Source organism: Passer montanus, unplaced genomic scaffold (assembly GCF_014805655.1).
Source record: "Passer montanus isolate IOZ18808 unplaced genomic scaffold, ASM1480565v1 scaffold76, whole genome shotgun sequence".
Classification (NCBI taxonomy): Eukaryota; Metazoa; Chordata; class Aves; order Passeriformes; family Passeridae; genus Passer; species Passer montanus.
Window position 1 is genome coordinate 1766302 of NW_024372813.1, and position 20292 is coordinate 1786593.

A 20292-nucleotide genomic window follows, 5' to 3' on the forward strand; every position below is an offset into this window, starting at 1 on the left:
CAACCAGCTGTTCTCACTTAAAACACCAGGTTGGCCACAGTGATCTAGAAACAGCAACTGAATTTAGTCAAGAATGCACTGTAAAAATAATCTTATTCTGTATTTTTCTAGCTTTATTTTGCAAAATGGACAAGTGAAGTTTTTGATTACAAATCCCCAGAAGAATGGAAGGAAGAGTTTTATCACATCTCAGATCACCTGAAAGTGCTTTGGCTTGGTTACCTTTAATTTCAAGGTGATGTATGAAGCTCACAGTGCATTCTGACACGTCCTTGAATTTCCAGCAGTACAATGAGGATGGAATTTGCTGGTTTAGACACAACTGAAAACCACCACTGCCCTTATCTGGCACATAAAGCAACAGCTAAAGCATTCCAATGTAATATTTGAATTTTAATTTGGTCCACTTCATATTCCAAGTGGTTTCTTCATCTCTTTCCATTCTCAATTCACCAGCCCCTTATTGCTGGGAATATCTGGGGTTGGTACCTTCCCTTATTCCTCTCCACCTTGCTCTTTAATGCTTCTTCTGATGCTCCAACACTCCTGAGCTCCTCTGTGCAGAATCCAAACACTCTGGATTCCTAATTCTGCTTTGAATGCCCAAGTCACTCCAAGTCTAACCTTGCCCAAACAGAAATCCTCCTGCACAGGTGAGGCACCTTCAGACACCTCAGGAAAACATGAAACCAAACATGACAGTCCAGCAAAACCCAATTTATTTCTTTATTCCCCTGAAGCAACCAATGCTCTTCAATTGCTGAGCAAACATTTCCATCATCTCCCCATTAATATAAACCTCAAGCAGAGACTGTAAGGACAGTTCCACCCAGATTGTCTTTACCAGAGAAATAACTACAAATTTCCTAAAAGAACAGGAGAGAAACCAAGAGACAATCTGGTTTATCAGCTGCAGTTGGATGTCTCCCACCAGATTTACAGTGAGTTACATTTCTCAAAGCAGATAAAAGGAGGCAGGCTCAGAGCTGGGTACTCCAAACCCCACCAAACACTCACAGGGTGCTGACAGATTTACAAGCAGAGCTCTGCTCAAGCAGCAATTACACACAACATTTTTGAGGCATCAGTGCCAGTTCAGGCAGCTCCTTTCATTTGTTTCCTTGCAGCCATTCCCTGCTTCCAAGGAGCTCTTTTTCCTCCAATATCTCCCCTCAGTAAAACCCAAATCAAATTTTAAAAAAGGGAGAACCACCAGCAAAGAGGATTTGCTGGCAGGGGTCTCTCCTCAGCTCTCCACTTCCACTGCTCTGACCCACACTGCCTTTGGGAAATGCTGTAACTGGAGATGAGCATCAAAATTCATGGAAATGCACAGGAGGGGAAAATTCCAGAATTTTCAGCCTGGAAGTCAGAACTGGCTCCTGCTGAGGCTGTTTTGCTCTTCCATGCTGCATGTTTGGAGATTAGGAAAGGAGGATTTGTAAATCCTGTGAGCTTGTGAAGTACAGTTTCAATTCCTCTGGAGTTTGCTCACCCTCTCCATGATCTCCAGCATTTTATTAGGAGAAAAGCCCATTAAAGGAGGTACCAAACCTCACAGAACCAGTGAAACCTGAGAGCCCAAATGCTCCAGCTAGAAAGCAACACATGGAATAAATATCTGAACAAATAAATAAAACCATAGGAATTGTAATTTTTAATAAAGCTACTGAAGAACTGGAATAACCTACCATAAACCAGGGTTGTTGATCAAGCCATCAACTTGTATCCATTTAACCTGACAGGTTACAGGTGAGGTTTTTTCCAAGTGTTTTCTTCTATTTATTGCCCAAATCAATAAATTTGGGTAAACTAACTCCAGAGGCAGATTAAAAAATTAAGGTTTCCTTAATAAATTAAATTATATTTAATGTATTATTTACAACTGAAGTTGTAGATGCCTCGTCCCTGGGAGTGCTCAAGGCCAGGCTGGAGCAACCTGGGATAGTGGAAGTGGCCCTGCCCATGGAATGGGATGAGCTTTGAGGTCAATTCCAACCCAAATCATTCTGGGATTCTGTGATGATTCCCAAGTTTCTTGCCAGAGAGTATTTTAAATTCATAAAATCATAAAAAAAAAAAAAAACCAAAACAGAACTCAAAGCACTTGTGGGAGGAATAAAAAAAAAATCAGAGATTAATCATAAATGGTTCTGAAGATGCAAACTTGCAAATTAAATAGTGATAAAGCTCCAGGAAATGCAATGCCCAGCATTCCATGGAAAAAGAAGTCCCTTGCAGAACCACAGATGATTCACCACAGAGTCCATGTCCAGGAGAACTGCACTGAACTGGATATGGGACACGGGGGGAAATCCACTTTATGGGGAGGGCACACCTGCCCTTGGTCATGGTTTGGGCCAAGTCCAGAACTGCAGCCAAAGTCCAGCTCCTCCCAGCCAGGGCTCTCTGCAACTCAATTAACAATCAGCCAATTAACCCAGTGCAGCTGGAACCTGGACCTGCCTGAGCAGTGTCCTGCTGCAGTGAGGCTTTGCTGTCACACTGACAGGTGTCACATCCCTTTGCCCACCCCAGCTAAAAGATTTTTCCATCTGCCACAGACCACGGGAGTATTTCCTCCCAAGAAACAATCCACACTTCATCATTTTGGAAATATAAAAGTCACATTTTGTCTAGAATTAAAAATCTAACCCAAGTTGCAAGTGTACATAATATGAAAATGTATTTTGTTATTTGGGGAGTTAATTAAATGCTCCTGTTTGGGGTGCCACAGCTGAAGTGTTCTGCATCTTGTGGTACTTTGCACACCTAAAACCATCAGAAGATCAATACTATGTCACATATTGTGGGAGCAACAAGAAATGCCATGAAAAAAATCCCTCATCCATAACAACTGAGTTTGCTACGCATAAAACAGCCAAGCAAAAACACTAAAAACTAAAATACAGCTGAATATAAAGATTAATGAGCTAGTGCAAGGCAAAAAAATGAATGTTTTAACAAGCCCAGAGTCCATCCCTGACTTCTGGGAGGTGCAGGAAATGCTCTCCAGGAGCTGCTCTGCTCCAGGACCATCAAACCCAGTGTTGTGAACAGAATAATCCCAGATTTCTCCACCACACAATTACCCCAGGAGGAAAACTTCCCCTCGTCGACCACGTGGTAACAGTGATTGACTTACATAATGAGATGTGAATTCAGTGTTTCACGTGGTGGGGGAGGTGACAAGGGAAGTTTCAGCACTTGTAAGCAGAATTTTCTATTTTCTGGAAATTCCTGGGACTTCAAGTGCTGCCTCCGAGCTCCCCTTTTCTGCTCACAGCCCACTCACAGAACTGGCTGTGCTTCCACAGCTCTGGAATTATCAGTCAAATGGGGAAATGAAAAACTGCCTGGCCCATCTCAACTATCCCCCCCTCAGCAGGAATACACACAGCTAAAAACGGCCAAGAAAACCCCCAAAGAGCAACAACAAAATATTTCCTGTCATAGCTGCAGTTGTTTTACTTTATGAATATCAGCTAATTAGAAGAAGGGTCTATCCAAGAACATTTCATGTCTGAAAAGACATAGACCATCCTTTAAAAAATCTAATATACCAAATACTGAAGTACCAAACAACAGCACAGGGAATTGTTAATATTCAAGTTTTCCTCATTTTTTCACACCAACACAGCAATATCTGGATTTTAAAATGCAAGAAAAGGCTGGATGTGGCACTCAGTGCTCTGGGCTGGTGACAAGGTGGGGACTGTCATGTTGGGCTCGATGATCCTGGAGGTATTTTCCAACCTAAAGGATTCTGGGATTCTATTCCATGCTCAGAGCTGGATGAGATACAGAGAAAATAGCACTGGAATAAACTAATATCTACCCAGAGAACACCCAAGGCAAGTTTTGTTGAATTTTTTAAAGGAAAGGGATGTGAAAAGAGCAGTTTCCAACCCCCTTACCTGAGGGAGCTGTCTAACCAAGCCATGCTGAGGCAGTGATCCCACAGTATTCCTGAAATTTTAACTGAAAAACCCATCAAAACCAGAAGAGAGACCTATCAACTCTTCCAGCTTGTAAGCTCTGAGTGATTTTTGCTCACTAGAGAAGTCTTAAAGATTTATTTCCAGTTCAATGCACCATGCAAGTGGAATAAATAGTAGTAGACTTTTGTTTCTCAGCCAGTGGTAACTCACTGCAGCACTAAAAGGAGATCACAGAGAAGGATAATTAGGCATTATTGCCTCTTCTCAGAAAAAGAAAAAAAAATCCAATTCCTGCAAAGAAAATGAGTATTTTGCATAGCCTAGATTTAACTGATTTCAGAAACTGGAAATGTATCACACAACAGGGCCTTCAACACTTGGTGACCTTAAACTTACTGGATTTGTAATTATTCTTACAGACAAAAGGCTCAGTTTGCATTCACTTATCTGACAGGAATCAGAGGAGTGCTCAGTTTTGCCTGTATTACATTTAATTAGCTTTATGGCAGAAATGGCAATCAGGCTCTGAGTTGCAGAGTTTTGGTGAAGCTGTGGATGAATAAAAGCTGGGAGTGATTAAGAACAACCCCACGGCTCAGAACAGGAGCTGCTGTCAGCTGAGAATTCCACATTTCCAGCATCCTTGTGGTTCCTGCTTCAAGCTGTAACCTCTTTTTCTTTTCAGCAAGATGAGTTTTACTGAGTTTCAATGAAATCCTGATCCACCACAACCCCTGGCTGACAATTAGTGGACTGTTATTACAGAATACCCATATTTTTACCCTGAACTGACACTTTCCTGTGAGATCCACATTCTCTGAACAGAGAGAGACAATTCTCTCTCTCAAGTTCCTGGAGAAGCAGAGAAAAGAATGATCAAAACAATTCTTATCTCATTTGCTGCTCCTGTGTTTGTGCACAAGTAGAATGCATTATGGAAGATTGTTTACCTGAAGGAATTTAGTGATTGGATTCTGGTGTGAGTATTTTGTTTTCTTAACCAATCTCTGCAAGCTGTGTCTGGACAGTCAGTCAGGAGACAGTCATGAGATTTGGTTCAGTTCTTGTTCAGTTTGTTTAGATGTAGTGTAATATAGTATAATAAAGTAATCAATTAACCTTCTAATATCACAGAGTCCTGCTCATCATTCTTCCTGTCAGTTGGGAAAAAAAATCACACCAATACTTTCCCACCTGGCTGGAATCCCCAATTCCATTCCCAAATGTCTGCTTTTGCTGCTCTGGAGGTAACTCTGCACATGTGGGCATGGTCAGAAAAGCAGAAAGAAGGGTGTGAGGAGAGCAGAGCACGCAGCAGCTGCTGCTGCAGCTCCAGGGAAAAAAGGACCAAAATTAGCACAACTCTGGGGCAGGACCCTCACTGCTATTCTGAGCTCTTGTCAAAATAATCAGGTCAGTGCTGTGCTGCTGCTCAGCACAGAGCGAGCACTGGAGCTGGAAATGAGGGGAAAACCCACAAAGGGAAGGAGCCCCACTGCCCTCAGAGCTCATGGCATTCACCTCTGAGTTCTGAGGTGATTACACAGGTTGTGAATTGCCAGTGGGTTCAGAGCCATTCCAGAACCACCACTGGCTCAATGTAATGACAAAAAATACTCAAGATTTCTTTGGTGTTATTAACAGACACAGAAATTCAGAAAGACTTGTTAAACAAATGCCCCATGAGGTTTTAATTGATGGTTTTTAACAGGGATGAAGCAGCTGCTTAAAGTACAAGGGAATTAAGTAAAATGGTGAAGTCCTTCCAATCTTTTCAAAAATACAACTACAAACTTACAGTTTGGTCTTTTTTTCAAAATTGATCCTGCCAAAATCTACAAGAAGTCAGTTTTAATTTCAGGGAAGGAGCCACGGGTGGGAGATGCCACTGCCCTCAGAGCTCACGGCATTCACCTCTGAGTTCTGAGGGGCTCTAATTACACAGGTTGTGAATTGCCAGTGGGTTCAGAGCCATTCCAGAACCACCACTGGCTCAATGTAATGACAAAAAATACTCAAGATTTCTTTGGTGTTATTAACAGACACAGAAATTCAGAAAGACTTGTCAAACAAATGCCCCATGAGGTTTTAATTGATGGTTTTTAACAGGGATGAAGCAGCTGCTTAAAGTACAAGGGAATTAAGTAAAATTGTGAAGTCCTTCCAATCTTTTCAAAAATACAACTACAAACTTACAGTTTGGTCTTTTTTTCAAAATTGATCCTGCCAAAATCTACAAGAAGTCAGTTTTAATTTTTTTTTTAAGTCTGCTGTGCTTATTTTGGGCACTCCACTACTTTAGATGGACACACACAAATATACACACCCCAAGAGATGCTCCATTTACAGTTCATTTGTGGACAGCTGCAGATTGTCAGAACAGAACTTTAAAAATCTGGATGTGTGTCCCAAAATTTCAGAAACTTTCTACCTTTTCATTGTATCCTTTTGAAACTGGAGTTCTCTATGCTGGCCTCCACCCTTCAGCTGCTTCAGGCCTGTCTAAAACACAAGACTGATCAATTCCATTAGCTCACTTTAAATAATCAATTTAAAGCCCTCTTCATACATGCAAATTGGAAGATTCAGCCTTTCTTTAAGGATAATTGCAATTATTTTAGCTCAGTACAAAATATTAATTTCAAATTACCTGATTTTTATGCATTTCTCTCTTTGCAATAAATCTAATTCAGTTCAAGTGAAGGAATTAAAGGCTCATAACTCAGGGGATCTCTAACCTTTCCCTGCAGCTGGATGCACACCCAGGAGCTGTGTAACATCACTGGAGTAAAAACCTGATGAAATAAAATCCCTGAGGATATTTGGCTTGGACTCCACACCATCCTCACTCCTGGACTGGAACCAGCTGCTTCCCACTGAGCACCTGCCTGCAAAAGGCATTTCCCTTAAAGAAAGGCAAAGAAGGGAAAATAACCCCCAGGATTTCAGTGTCCAGAACGCGCCTGGTGCACAGGTCTTGCTCTCTAGTTACTCATTTGCCTTTGAACAATGAGAGCAGCAGAAGATTCAGGGTTGAAACCAAGCTGGGAAGCAGCTCTCAGGTTGTACAGAAAGGCTCCCAGGGACACCATCATGCAGCACTCCAGATTAGTGGAGCTGCTTAAACCCACTGCTGAGGAGTTGTTTCAAAAGTGAATAAACAAATCAAAACAAAAAAAGGGGAAAAAGAACAAGTAGGCCAAGGCAGAGCTACTTAAAACCTTGCAGGAAAGCAATCTGCATGAGCTGATGCAGAAGTCTGCCTGCACTTGCTGTATTTGCTGAGATAATAGTTCCAGCTTCAGGACTATTAAAATCACCCTGGGGGGAAGTGGAAATGGAGCAGATTGGGGTTGTATTGCTGCAAGTTTATAGAACACACTGTCATGGTTTGTAAACACAGATTAGATGTTGCTTTCCCCATCCTTTAAAACTCCTTGGCTGTGGAGCACTGAAGTCAGACAAAAAGAGTTGTCAGCTCAGGTTTGAAAGGATCCCTTTTCATGGATCCAGGAAGGCTGTCTGTGTTCCAGGCATAACAAATTACTGTAAATTGAGCCCTGGAATGCAGCACTTCGCCTGCATAAGCACTCCAAACAAACTGATAATCCTGAAAGGAGCCCTGTCACAGACTATCCAAGGCTTCCCAATGCCATGGAATCCTCCTCCTGGAAAGGCTGTGCCCATTCCCAGCAGGGAGGAGAGCCCACAGAGCACCCTGACTGCTGCCATGGCACCCAGAGAAACTCCAAGTGCTGTATTTCCAAAGGAGTTTCCCCTATGAAGCCTTAATTGGAGTGGTTTTCAATCAGTGAAAGCAGGGTGCTTTTAAACTCCTCCAAGCACATGTTTATTCCTGAGGAGCTGGTCCTGCAAGGTCCACAGGATCCACACCTCCACAGGCAAAGCAGGGCCCACACTCCTGGGAAACCCTCTCACTTTGTGCTCTGCAAGTGAGACAGCAAAGCTGGGCTCCAGTGCAAAGAACACGTGGAAAGGATGCTGGAGAAAGGGCAGGGAAAACAGAACCAGTGCTCAGGGCTGAGCTTCGTCAGCAGCTCCTTCCCCTCCTCAGCCCCTGCCTCCCACACCACCACTGCTCCCAGTCCATCCCAGTCTCCTCAGGCACTGCTCCCACACCACCACTGCTCCCAGTCCATCCCAGACCCCTCAGGCACTGCTCCCACACCACCACAGTGCTCCCAGTCCATCCCAGTCTCCTCAGGCACTGCTCCCACACCACCACACTGCTCTCAGTCCATCCCAGGCTCCCACATCACCAGTGCTCCCAGTCCATCCCAGTCCATCCCAGTCTCCTCAGGCACTGCTCCCAGTCCATCCCAGTCCATCCCAGTCTCCTCAGGCACTGCCTCCCACACCACCAGTGCTCCCAGTCCATCCCAGTCTCCTCAGGCACTGCTCCCACATCACCAGTGCTCCCAGTCCATCCCAGTCTCCTCAGGCACTGCTCCCACAGCACCAGTGCTCCCAGTCTTTCCCAGTCCATCCCAGTCTCCTCAGGCACTGCTCCCACAGCACCAGTGCTCCCAGCTCACCCCCGCTCTCCACCCAGAGCACTCCTGGTGACCTCGTGCCTCTGGCAGTGACCCAGTAACTCACAGGCGTGGAGGCTTTGCCAGCTCAGCTCTCAGGGCTTCTGCAGCTCCCTCAGAGAACAAACACAAACAGCTCCCAGCTGTGCAAGGCCCAGTTTACCAGCATTGTTCTTTTGTGAGCTGGCACTGAGATTTTATCAGGAGCCTCACACATCAAACAGGGCAGGGACAATGCTGTGGAGAGAGGGGAAGTGGGTGCTGAGGGAGAGCAAAGATTTATAAATAGGTTAATATTTCATTATAACTTCAGACATTACACAGGCACAGAGCAGTAAAATTCAGCTGTGAGACCAATCAATGGATCTGAATGGGGAAATACATTCACAACTCATGGCATGAGAGGTTAAGTGGATAAATCACAGAATAGTTTAGGTTGGAAGGGACCTCAGAGCCCATCCACTGCCACCCCCTGCCAGGGTGGGACACCTCCTACTGTCCCAGGCTGCTCCAAGCCCCGTCCAACCTGGCCTTGGACACTTCCAGGGATCCAGGGACAGCCACACCTTCTCTGGACACCCTGTGCCAGGGCCTTACCAACCTTAATGGAAAAAACTTCCTTCCTTTCTAGTCTGAATTAACCCACTTTTAGTTTAAAAACATCCCCTCTTGTCCTTTCATAACAAAGTTTATCCCCATCTGTTCTACAAGCCCACTTGAAGTATTCACTACAAAAGGAGCTGAAAATAGAAAATACAACATACAAACAAACCATAATGATGCACAGTGCTGCCCTTTATTTTGGCAGCAAGTGCAGGACTCCCCCAAACTGACATCTGCTGGAGCAAGAACTGAAAGCCATTTCTTTCTTAATGGCAACAAGACAGAAAGTGCTGTGCATGTAAACAGATGAATTCCAAGGCAATAAAAGCATTTGCTCTAAATCCTGATTAAAGAACCAAACAACAGAGATTCAACAACAGAGCACATCTTGAACAAGCTACACTCAGTTATTTCTGCATCCTTCCCCAGGTATTCACACTTCATTTTCAAATGGTAGCAGCTATGAAGTAGAAGTCCTCTAATATAATCAGTGTCTGCTTTGAACAAATGAACCATGGAGTGTCCACTTCCCTCAACTCCACTGCACAGCACAGCTGGGATCTCTCATTCTCCTGAGGACAATTAAAGCATGGCATTTTAAAAGCCTATAGACACCAGAACAGCACAAAAGCTCCTTCACGTGTTCAGGACTCCTGGAAAATCCCAAAGCTCATTCCAAGGGAGCCTGTGTGGCCCACCTGAACTGCAGCCTGCCTTTGCTTCCAGCCCCAAACTGTCAGAAACCCCAAATCTGCAGCAATGAACAGGCACCACACACAGCATTAAACCAGAACACAAACAACATGTAGGAAAACCTTGAAGTGACCTCCTCCCTGCTTTGCACAGGGTTGTGTATCTCTTGTCCCCCAAAAACAATTATTCTCAGTTATTCTCAGGCTGGGTTCTAAGTGCAAAGATGAGTATTTGGTTTCTTTCAGCTTAACAAGTCACTCAAGAAGCAAAGCACTGCTAGAGACAGAAATCTGCTTAGCCAGCTCTACTTCCACCCTCCCTTCTTCCAGTGATAAAAATAAAAGCTATAAATGTTAATTCTCTGATAGAGCCAAACCAAAGTCCTGCAGCTACAGGTGACAGCAGGGAGGTGACATTACACACCAGGGACACCACACTCTGCTTGAGCTGCCCAGTGTAAATTATTCAGGTGGCAGATGGAAATGTGGGACTTAGAAATGCTGCAGCCACCTCCCCTCCAGCACTGAAGTCAATAATTATGTCCTGATTCAGTGTTTGTAAGCCTACCCCCAATTTGTAGCCTGGATTGGAGTTCTTCAGGCATGTCCTACTGGTTTAACCAACAATTAGACATGAATCTAGAGGAAGTGGCCCTAATTGCCTACAAGAAACAATATTCTGCTCACAGCTTACTACAGACTCCTCACAAGCTGCCAGAGAGGAAAAGCCCAGCTCTGGGCTCTGCAGCTTGCTCCCTTCTCAAGTTCTGCTCTCCTCTTCCAAAAGTTCTGTCAATTCAATAAAAATCCTCAAGTTCTGACTCAAGAACTCAGTTCTACAACTGCCTCAAAGACAGAAAACACATCCTGGGTCAGAGGATACAGTCAGACCCAGGGAATTCTGCCCCCTCAGCCAAGAGAGGATTCCCACCTGTTCACCCCAGACCCACAGACCCCCTTTAAACACTTCTGAAACAGCACCTTGTAGATTTTTTAAGCAAAATGCCTCAGCAGTTTCCTTCCTCTCTGTTTCCATCCCTGTTTCCATTTCCCTCAATCCTACAAACAGAAGGAAAGACCCCCAAGCCCAGAGCAAAGGGAAGGGCTGGGACACAGAGCTGCTGCAGGGAGCAGAGCTGGGCAGTGGCTCCTGGCCGTGGCTGTGCTGCTGCCCAGGCAATGAATCACATCCAAAGGAACAATCCCTGCTCCCAGCCTGGCCAGGCTGCAGCTGCCACAGGGATGTGATGAAGCTGATGCCTTGTGCAGGCTGCCCTAGAGCAGAGGCTGGACAGAGCTAAAGAACAAAGTGGGGATTTATTCAAAGGATCTCCTCCATGGATCCACCTTGGGCAGCACAAGAGCCCAGCCAGGGCTGCACCCAAGGTGAACCAAAATGGGCACAGAAATCCCCAACTGGTCACAAAGTCTGTCACTTTGATCAGGTCTGCTCCATTTACAGATTGCAGTTCATTGTCCAATTCCAGCTCCAGCCCCTGCAGTCCCATCCTTGTTTTTCTCTCTCCAGCCCAAGGTGTTTGTGCTCCTGGGCCTGAATTTGGATCATCTGTCCTTGGTCCCCAGCTGGAGCAGGAATTGTTTTGTCTCCCTGCTCTGTGCAGAGAGCTCACCATCCCCTCATGTGAATCCCATGCCGCACAGAATCTGAAAAATAGAAAAGCTGAAACCTGAGGCATCAAAATCCCAGAAAAGGATTGGCTCCCACCAAGGAAATGCCACCACCCTGAGGCCCAGAGCTGATCCACGGGCAAGTGACTTCAGGGAGGGGGAGATGATTCAAGTTCAGCCTCATTACTGACTGCTAATGAGCTCCAGCTTGGAATTTCATTTTTAAAGAGACACTGGAGGGGAATGGAGGCAGCCAGGAACAGCAGTCCCTGTGATGCTGAAGGGTCTGGCAATGTCACAAACCTGGCTTTCACTTTTCCAGCCTGGAGCACAGATGATGTCTGGAAATGCTGGTAAAAACTGCATATTTTACTAAAAAATATGTAAAGTCCTGTACAATCACTAGAGTTTAGCATAATCCTGAAGAAAGCAGCTCCCAAAGGGACTTTGTTCACGTGTTTCAATGTTTTTAAAAAGAAGGCTCAGCTTTTCCATCTACATTAAGACAAACCAAAGAGTATTTTTACTTGCTGGACATGCAAATAAACTGATCCAGTTTGAAACACAGGACCCAGACCTTCATTTCCTGGGCTGGATGAGGGAGTAAATGTTAATATTGACAGTAAGTTTAGCCAAGCTACACCTGCACCTAAAACACTGATGCTGACAGATCCCACAGCATTTGATTAAATGACTAATTAAGAAACTTGGAAGCCATTTCCATGCAATTATTTAGTGCCACCAGCACTGCTCTAGGATTTCTGCACAGAACTGAAACAGCAAATTCTCCCCTTGAAACACAACGGGGAGAATCTGCCTCCCAGAGCTCAGCAGCTCTTGGACAAGAGCACCCCCAGCACCTCAGGAGGGGTGGGAGGAGCCTGCCCAGCTTCCATCCACCACCCCAGCCAAATCCCAGGAGCAGAACTGCCAAAACCCCACTGGGATGGGCTGAGGGCTGGCTGCACAGGCCCAGGAAATGCTCTGCCCTCTCAGCCAGCTGCTCTCAGGAATGCACCCAAAATATTCAGGGACTGAGTCAATCTCTGCCTCTGGGTGCAGAACTCCTCAGCAGTTCCTGACTCACCCCTCATGGCCTTCATCTCACCTGTGCCTGGGATGGCAACGCAAAAATACAAATTATGTAGGAAAAAACCCCAACTGATGAGATTAGGGAAGGGAAAAGTCCTGGGAAGTCTCCTCCCAAAGACCTCCAGGGAGGTCTCCGTGGGCAGGGACCTGAACAGCAAAGATTAATGTCTCTTGTTAGGGGTGTGAAGCTGCAAAAGCCCAGTGTGCACTGGCTCAGTTCAGCTGGGCCTGGACACTGCATGGAGCAGGAGGGAAATGCTGCTCCTGTCCCACCCAGGTGAAAACAGAGCAGTGACTGGGGTGGAACAGCCCCTGCCGGGCTGCAGAGGGGGTGGAAGGCTGGGCAGGGAAAAGGTGGGGCTGTGAGAGGCCCCAGGGTGGGACTGTGAGAACCAAAGCGCTCCAGTGGGCAGCCCCGGCCGCTCCCCGCGGGCTCCGGGCCGGGATCCCCTCCCCGGAGGTTCCCCAGCCCAGCTCTGGGGTCTCACGGCCGGCTCAGGCGTTTCCCCCCTCAGAGCCACCCCGGGCTCTGTTTACACAGCAGCGGAACTTCATTAAAAATTCTGCATAATCATGCAATCGCCAGCCTGCCTCTCTCCCCGGCGGCAGGGACGGTCCCGGTACACGCATGCACGTGGAGCGACTGCAGGGCTGTGACAAACGAGTAGAACGAGCTTTAAATTAACTCAGTTATCACAACAACGCACTACGAGCTGGGCACAAGGCCAATTAATGGTCCCTAACTCCTTTTCTCTGCGAAAGGCAGCACCCACCAGCCCGAGAAACATTTCAGGGCACAGGCGGCCGCAGACACACCCACCGGGAGCGCCGAGCTCGCCTTTCTGCCGAGCCTCCGGCGCCTTTCCCAGAGGATTTCAGCCCGGTTATCCCAACCCTGCGAGCCCCGGCCGGGCTGCCACCCGTGCTCAGCCCGGCCGCAGCTCCCCGCGCTGCCCTCGCCCTGCCCCGGCACAGCCCCTCAGCCCCGGCCCCTCAGCCCCGGCCCCTCAGCCCCGGCCCCGCGGGGCACAGGCCGGGAGCCCCCGGGGAGCGGCCGTGCGGGCCGGGCGGGCGCGAGGGCGCTCACCATGGTACAGACGGCGGCGAGTCTCCGCACCGTCACCAGCGCCTCCATCCGCCCCCGGCCGCCGCCATCTTGGGCCGCGACTGACAGCGCCAGCTGCGCACCCGCTAACCGGCCCGGCCTGTGCGCCGCCCAATCGCGCCGCCCGCGCCGCGCAAACAACGTTCCGAGGCGTTCTCGGTCCGGGGGGAAGGGATCGGGAATGGGAACGGGAATGGGATTGGGAATGGGATCGGGAATGGGAATAGGAACGGGAATGGGATTGGGAATGGGAATGGGATTGGGAATGGGATTGGGAATGGGATCGGGAATGGGGATCGGGAATGGGACTGGGGAATGGGATTGGGGATGGGGATTGGGAATGGGATCGGGAATGGGGACTGGGATTGGGGATTGGGAGATGGGGATTGGGAAATGGGGATTGGGAATGGGATCGAGGATCAGGAATGGGAATGGGATCGGGAATGGGGATCGGGAATGGGACTGGGGAATGGGATTGGGGATGGGGATTGGGAATGGGGAATGGGATTAAGAATTGGACAGGGATGGGAAAAGGATCGGAATGGGAATGGAAATTGGAATGGGATTGGGAATGGGGAATGGGAATGGGATTGGAATTGGGATTGAGAAAGGGGAATGGGAATGGGATTGGGAATGGGAATTGCCCTAGGATTGGGATTGGGAATGGGGAACGGGAATGGGATTGGGAATAGGAATAGGGATCGGGATTGGGAATGGGGAATGGAAATAGAAATTGGAATGGGATTGGGATTGGGAATGGGGAATTGGAACGAGAATGGGAATTGGACAGGGATGGGAAAAGGATCAGGATGGGAACGGGATTGGGAATGGGAATGGCATCGGTATGGGATTGGGATCGGTATGGGAATGGGACCAGGATTGGAACGGGACTGGGATGGGAAAACTGGGATCGTTATGGGATCAGTTTTCCCAGAGCAGCTGTGGCTGCCCCTGGATCCCGGGCAGTGCCCCAAGTATGGGAATGGGACCAGGATTGGAACAGGACTGGGATGGGAAAAGGATCGGAATGGAACTGGGATCGTTACGGGATCAGTTTTCCCAGAGCAGCTGTGGCTGCCCCTGGATCCCGGGCAGTGCCCCAGGCCAGGCTGGACAGGGCTGGAGCAGCCTGGGACCGTGGGAGTGTCCCTGGTGCCAGGGGTGGCACTGGGGGGGCTTTGGGGTCCCTCCCCACCCGTACCACTCTGTGGGTCTGTGACTCCATGACCCTGGTGCTCCCTTTCCCTCAGGATATGCCGTGGTCCCGGGGCTCAGGGAGGAGGCTGGCGGCCCCGCTGGGATGGGCACCGCGGGGTCTCTGTGACACTGGGGGAAGGCTCTGTCCCCACAGGGCTGGGCTGGGAACTGGGGGGTGTCACAAACCCCAAGGGACACCACGGCCAGCCCGGAGCACCAGAACCCTTGGAGGTGGAATTCTGTGATTCCCAAGACTCCTTGCAGAGGTTGTGGGCAGCAGAATTTTGGGGTGGGACAGTGGTGCAGCCCAGGGATCCTCTGCTGTTCCACACGTCCCACTCCAGCACGGTGCCAAAAGGGCTCTTTGAGAGCTCAGCCTGCCGTGACAACAGTGCCCGTTGTCAATCCATTGTCAGTCCTGTGGGAGGAGTGGGAAGCGTTCCTGAGACACCACAAGCTCGTCTTGCAAGGCACAGTGACAGCAAACACACCTCAGGAGGAACAGCCTCAGGAAGGAACAGGCAGAAATTTGGGATGGGGCTGATCCTGACCCAGAGCTGCGCCCAGCAGGAGCAGGGAGGTCACTCTGCCCTGTCCCTGCCCTGATGGGGTCACACCTCGAGTGCTGTGCCCAGCTCTGTCCCTCAGCTTGGGAAGGACCTGGGGACACTGAGCACATCCAGAGGGGACAGCGAGGCTGGAGAGGGGCTGGGAACACAAACCTGAGAGGAGCCCTGAGGGAGCTGGGGGTGCTCCCCTGGCGAAAAGGAGACCCAGGGGTGCCCTCCTCACCCTGCACAGCTCCTGGAAGGTGCCTGTGCTCAGCTGGGGCTGGGCTCTGTCTGCAGCAGCACTGACACACCCAGAGCACACAGCCTGCAGCTGTGCCAGGGGAAATATGGGCTGGATAGCAGGGAAAAGATTTTTACAGAAAGGGTGATAAAGTTCTGGAATGGCTGCCCGGGGAGGTGGTGCAGTCCCCATCCCTGGGTGTGTGTAACAAAGCCTGGATGTGGCACTGGGTGCCAGGGTTTAGCTGAGGTGCTGGGGCTGGGTTGGACTCGATGATCTCAAAGGTCTCTTCCAGCCCAGTGGTTCTGTGAATTCTGTGAATCCTGTGAATGACAGCAGTGCCCATTGTCAGTCCTGTGGGAGAAGGAGTGGGAAGCGTTCCTGAGACACCACAAGCTCGTCTTGCAAGGCACAGTGACAGCAAACACACCTCAGGAGGAACAGCCCAGAAAGCAGTGAGAATCAGGCAGAAATTTGGGATGGGCTGATCCTGACCCCGAGCTGTGCCCAGCCTGGAGGCTGCAGCCTCCCCTCATCCCCAGAGCTGTGGGAGCACTGGTGAGGGCACTGGGAGCTCCCTGCTCACAGCCCCAGCTGCGCCAGGGCTGTTCCACTCTCCAGCCCTGACCTTGTGGGAATAGCTGTGGGGAAGGGAGAATGGTTCTGTTTCCAAAGCAGAAACTTTTTTATGAGGCTGAGATGTTTCCATTCTGTTTGAGCTGCTGGCCTGCAGCGATCTTCTCCTACACACGCTGGGCTTCCCACGTCATCTGCTCCAGCCTCCCCAGGGACAGGCAGGAGCACAAAAACCCCAATCCCTACCAAACATCCCCAAAGTGAAAAGGGGCACGTGCTCCTCACAGGGTTGCCATGAGTGGCACTGCTTTAAAATTAGGGAGAGGAAATGCAGGAATTGTAGAAGCTGTACAGTGTTTGACCAGATTGAAGTGTTTATTTAAATGTTTATCTCTCCTACATCCCAAAATAGAGTCAAAGATGATTTATCACAGCTGCTGCAGCAGCATCTGAGGACATTTCCTTGCCCTTTGGCCTCGGGATAAGAACAACTTGGTGCTGAGTAGAATTATGGGGCTAAAATCGTGGTCTTGTCCCAGAATGTCTTCAGAGGTCACTGCTGGAGCACAGAGATGCACTTTTAATTCATCTAAACTCAGCAAGGTGGAATTCTGAGCACACAGGCCAAGGCTGCTTCCCTGAGCACACCACACTCATTTTCGATCCTTTCTTATCTCCTCCTCTTTTACCTTTCCCAGCCTGGAGGTATTCAGTTGCTGGGAGCAGAAAGTGCTTCAAAGACAATTTCTGTTGAGTGCAGTGTCAGAAGTGACCTTTGGGCCCCAAGTTTGCCACAAAGAGGGACAGAGAGAGCTGCAGGGATCAATCTTGTTGGTTGGAGTCAATTCAGGAGTGTGTGCACAAGCTGCCAGCCACGAGTTCTGTTTCAGCACCTGCCACAGGCCCTGGCACTTCCCCACAGCCACATTTCCCATTTCTGCTCCAAAACCAGCCCTGTTTCTCCTCACAAGTCCCCCTAACATCAATATATTCTATGAAAGATGTACCAGAGGCAAGTGTAATGGTTACAAATGGACTTCTGGAGGAAGAATAATTTCTGCCAGAGCTAGGCAGAAGGAGAAACATTTTCCCAATATGCTGGGACCTTAGCAAGGTCTCTCTGGCTCTGCTCATCTCTTACTCCTTTTGTACAATGCATAAGGAATAATTGCAGCCAGTTTTAAAGCACTCTGACATCCTCCTGTGACGGGCACCATGGTCATGGCAAATACTTTTATTTTTAGCAAGCTTCGTCTCTGAAAATGTGTAGGAGGGCCAACAACAATATAAATAGAAAATCTTCTAACAAACAGAGCCAAAGGCAACACAGAGCAGTAAATAAATCTGTAAAAAATTCGTGTGGAAATAACAATCTCTGTGCACCATGCAAAGGCATGACTTTTGCATGAGCAACCCAAGGGGTGGCAAAGTGAAACCTCCAGAACCATCCAAGCGTTTCCAAAGTCACTCTCAGTTTTGCAAACATTCCCCCTCTAATTTAAGCTATTGTTTTTCCAAGAGAATTAGAATTTAAAACATGGGTTTCTTAGCTAAATATAAGTTCATTGTACACAAACAATGAATATCTCCTTTAAAAACAATTGTTATTCCACATGCCAAGGGTTACACAATCTCAGAGTGTGAATCCTTCTGCGTGGTTTAACTCCGTGAAAAGGCTGCTCTGGTAATCTAGAAAATCAGATGAGGACCACACTTGAAAACCCCTGAGTTTGATTCTGTATTTTACTTGAATCCTCTCAGAATTAAAGCCTCCAAGTTGAGAGGAGAGGGGAGCTTGAGAGTAGGTTGAAAACTTTGGGAGAATGCACAGTTTTTTTATTTGTACTAAAAGCCCTTCTCTCTGCACAGAAATTCCTGCACGTGGTGGAACGAGATCTGGGGAGAAGCACAAGAAGCCAGGGCTGGTGCAGGAGAAATTAATATTGGACCACATCAGCAAAGGAACTCCAACTCCACTGCTCTGCTTCCAACATGCAGCCTGAAACTGCTTTCACATTTGTTTTAAGCAACCAGAAGCCCTCAGAGCTGCCAAAAGCAGCAGTTTGACATTTCCTGCAGCACTGCCGTCTCGTTCCTGCCCCCACACATCCCCTGTCCCGTGTCAGCAGCAGATCCAGCCCTGCAAGCACACGGAGCAGCTTCCCTGTCCCTCCTCACACAGCAGCAGCTGCTCCTCGCCCCTGCTTGGGACTCCTGATTTTTTGAGTGCCACATCCGAGCTCAGCATCCTTTGAGCACAGTTTGCATTCTTTGTGTCTGCCTCACATTCACCCAGGCCAAAACTCACCCTCCATGTGCCTCCGACTCCCTTTTGTGTTCCTCAGCACCACATTTGGTTACCCAAAACGATTTTAACTTTTTTTCAGTTGAATGTGCCTCCCTCTTGGAGCAAGCCAGCAGAGCTGTTTTCTTCTAGGAATGTCTTTGCTTGTATAGAATATTCTTCATGGTCTTTCTGAACTTATCTGGCTTTTTCTTTTTTTTTTTTTTTTTTTTTTTTTCCTGGGCGCCGGCTCTTCTGGCCACCTAGAAGCTGACAGATCTATGACTGTTTGGATTTGGAGGAGGACTATTGTGATGAATGGTTTTATATTACTCACTAACATATGCTTTTAATAGCAAATGGGAACAAAGGTTCCAGCACTCAGAGAGGCAGACAGTGACTAACTGCTGCTAACTAATCCCAAATTTATCAGTGTCCTGCTCAATAACACATTTCAAAGTGCTGCCCTATTAATTGACCACAAAATTTTGAGCTTTTTTCCTATTCCCCCTCTCATTTTGCCACTTCTTACAAAACTAGTGTGAGATTAAAGCACCCCGGTAAAGAAATTTCCTGGAAAAGATTTTTTTTTTTCTCAGTGTTTGGGGTTTTGCAAAAATCTGGAAGCAAACTGACACTGGAAGATTTGCAAATCACTCCCACAGGAGCCATGTCCCAAAAGACACAGGATCCAGCAGCTCTCTCCCAGCTCCATGAGCTGCCTCAGCCTCCAAACCTTTCTTCCTCCTCTTCATCAGCTGCCAGGATGGTCAAAGGAGCAATGCTGGGAGCTTGCAGAGCATCACTGCACAGATACTGCTGCACAACGAGGTGTCAGAGGGGAAACAGAGCCTTGGGAAAGGGACACGTCCATAAATCTTGGCATTCTTGTGCTGATTTCACTGCCCTGCTGAGCCCCAGAGTTGGCTTTTCCTCAGGGCAGCTCACACCCAGCACATCCTGTGAGGTGCTGGTGTGGAAGCTGGGATCTTTGAGAAGGGCAGTGATCCAGAGCCCTGCCCTGATCTCCCATCCCCTGGGAGCCCAGCCTGCCTCTGGAGCCTGCTGGGGAGGGCTCAGGGGTGTGCTGCGGGGCAGAGCTGAGAGCAGCTGGGCACAGAGAGGCTTTTTGGTGGCTGCAGCCTCTCCAGAGTGAGCCAAGCCCATCTCCTGCCTGCAGAACATCATCATCCCCAGGTCTCCATCACTTGGGGGGATTATCTTGCTCTCCATTCCCATCCGTGTCTCCCACACAGCCTGACAGAGTCCATGTCCCAGCCTTGCCTCTGCTCCCTTCTGAGAAGCCTTCCAATGATGAATGCTCCAACTACATTATTTTTTAAAGTTTAATTTACATCTGTTTCGTATTATTTGCAGTTCTGCTTTATCTGGGTCACTCCCTTTCCAGCGTTCTTCCCTCCCTGCTATCCCAGAGAGCTGATTGTAGCCAGTGTTCAGTTCCAGGCTGTCATCCCACAGCCCCTGCCAGCTGTCCTAAAACCCCACTCAGTTTTCCTAGAGAAGCCATTCTGTCCTCATTCCCTCTGAAAGCCGCCCAGCCCAAGTCTGTCAGCAGCCCCAGATTGCCTTCCCCACGCTGCAGTTCCCACCCCAGCGCTGCCCCACGTTCCAGCGGCCCTTTAGGACTCACAAAGCAGCAGATCAAATGTATCCCGGAGCATTCACGGGATGGCAGCTGGGATTTTGGAATATCCCACAGCCGCCCGAAAGCTCTGAGGGGGGATGGAAGTGTTTATTATCCTGAAGAGCGGGGTCCCATGGGCTGCGGGGCTCTGGAGGGGCAGCACACAATGAACGGAGAGAGAAC

The 20292-nt window shown here is 48.5% G+C and overlaps 1 protein-coding gene across 4 annotated transcripts in view; it reads right to left on the minus strand.

Annotated features, from left to right (window-relative positions):
• Positions 1-13718, minus strand: part of LOC120512622 (ubiquitin carboxyl-terminal hydrolase 12-like) — a 30775-nt gene extending 17057 nt beyond the window's left edge. For 2 of the 4 annotated variants that reach the window (XM_039731137.1, XM_039731136.1), the window contains exon 1: positions 13598-13712. In XM_039731137.1, coding sequence (XP_039587071.1) covers positions 13598-13645 — 48 coding nt within the window. In that variant the 5' untranslated portion in view covers positions 13646-13712. Of the gene's footprint in view, positions 1-13597 lie in introns of all 4 variants that reach the window. The other 2 variants (XM_039731138.1, XM_039731139.1) reach the window with 2 other exon arrangements.
• Positions 13719-20292: the final 6574 nt, after the last annotated feature.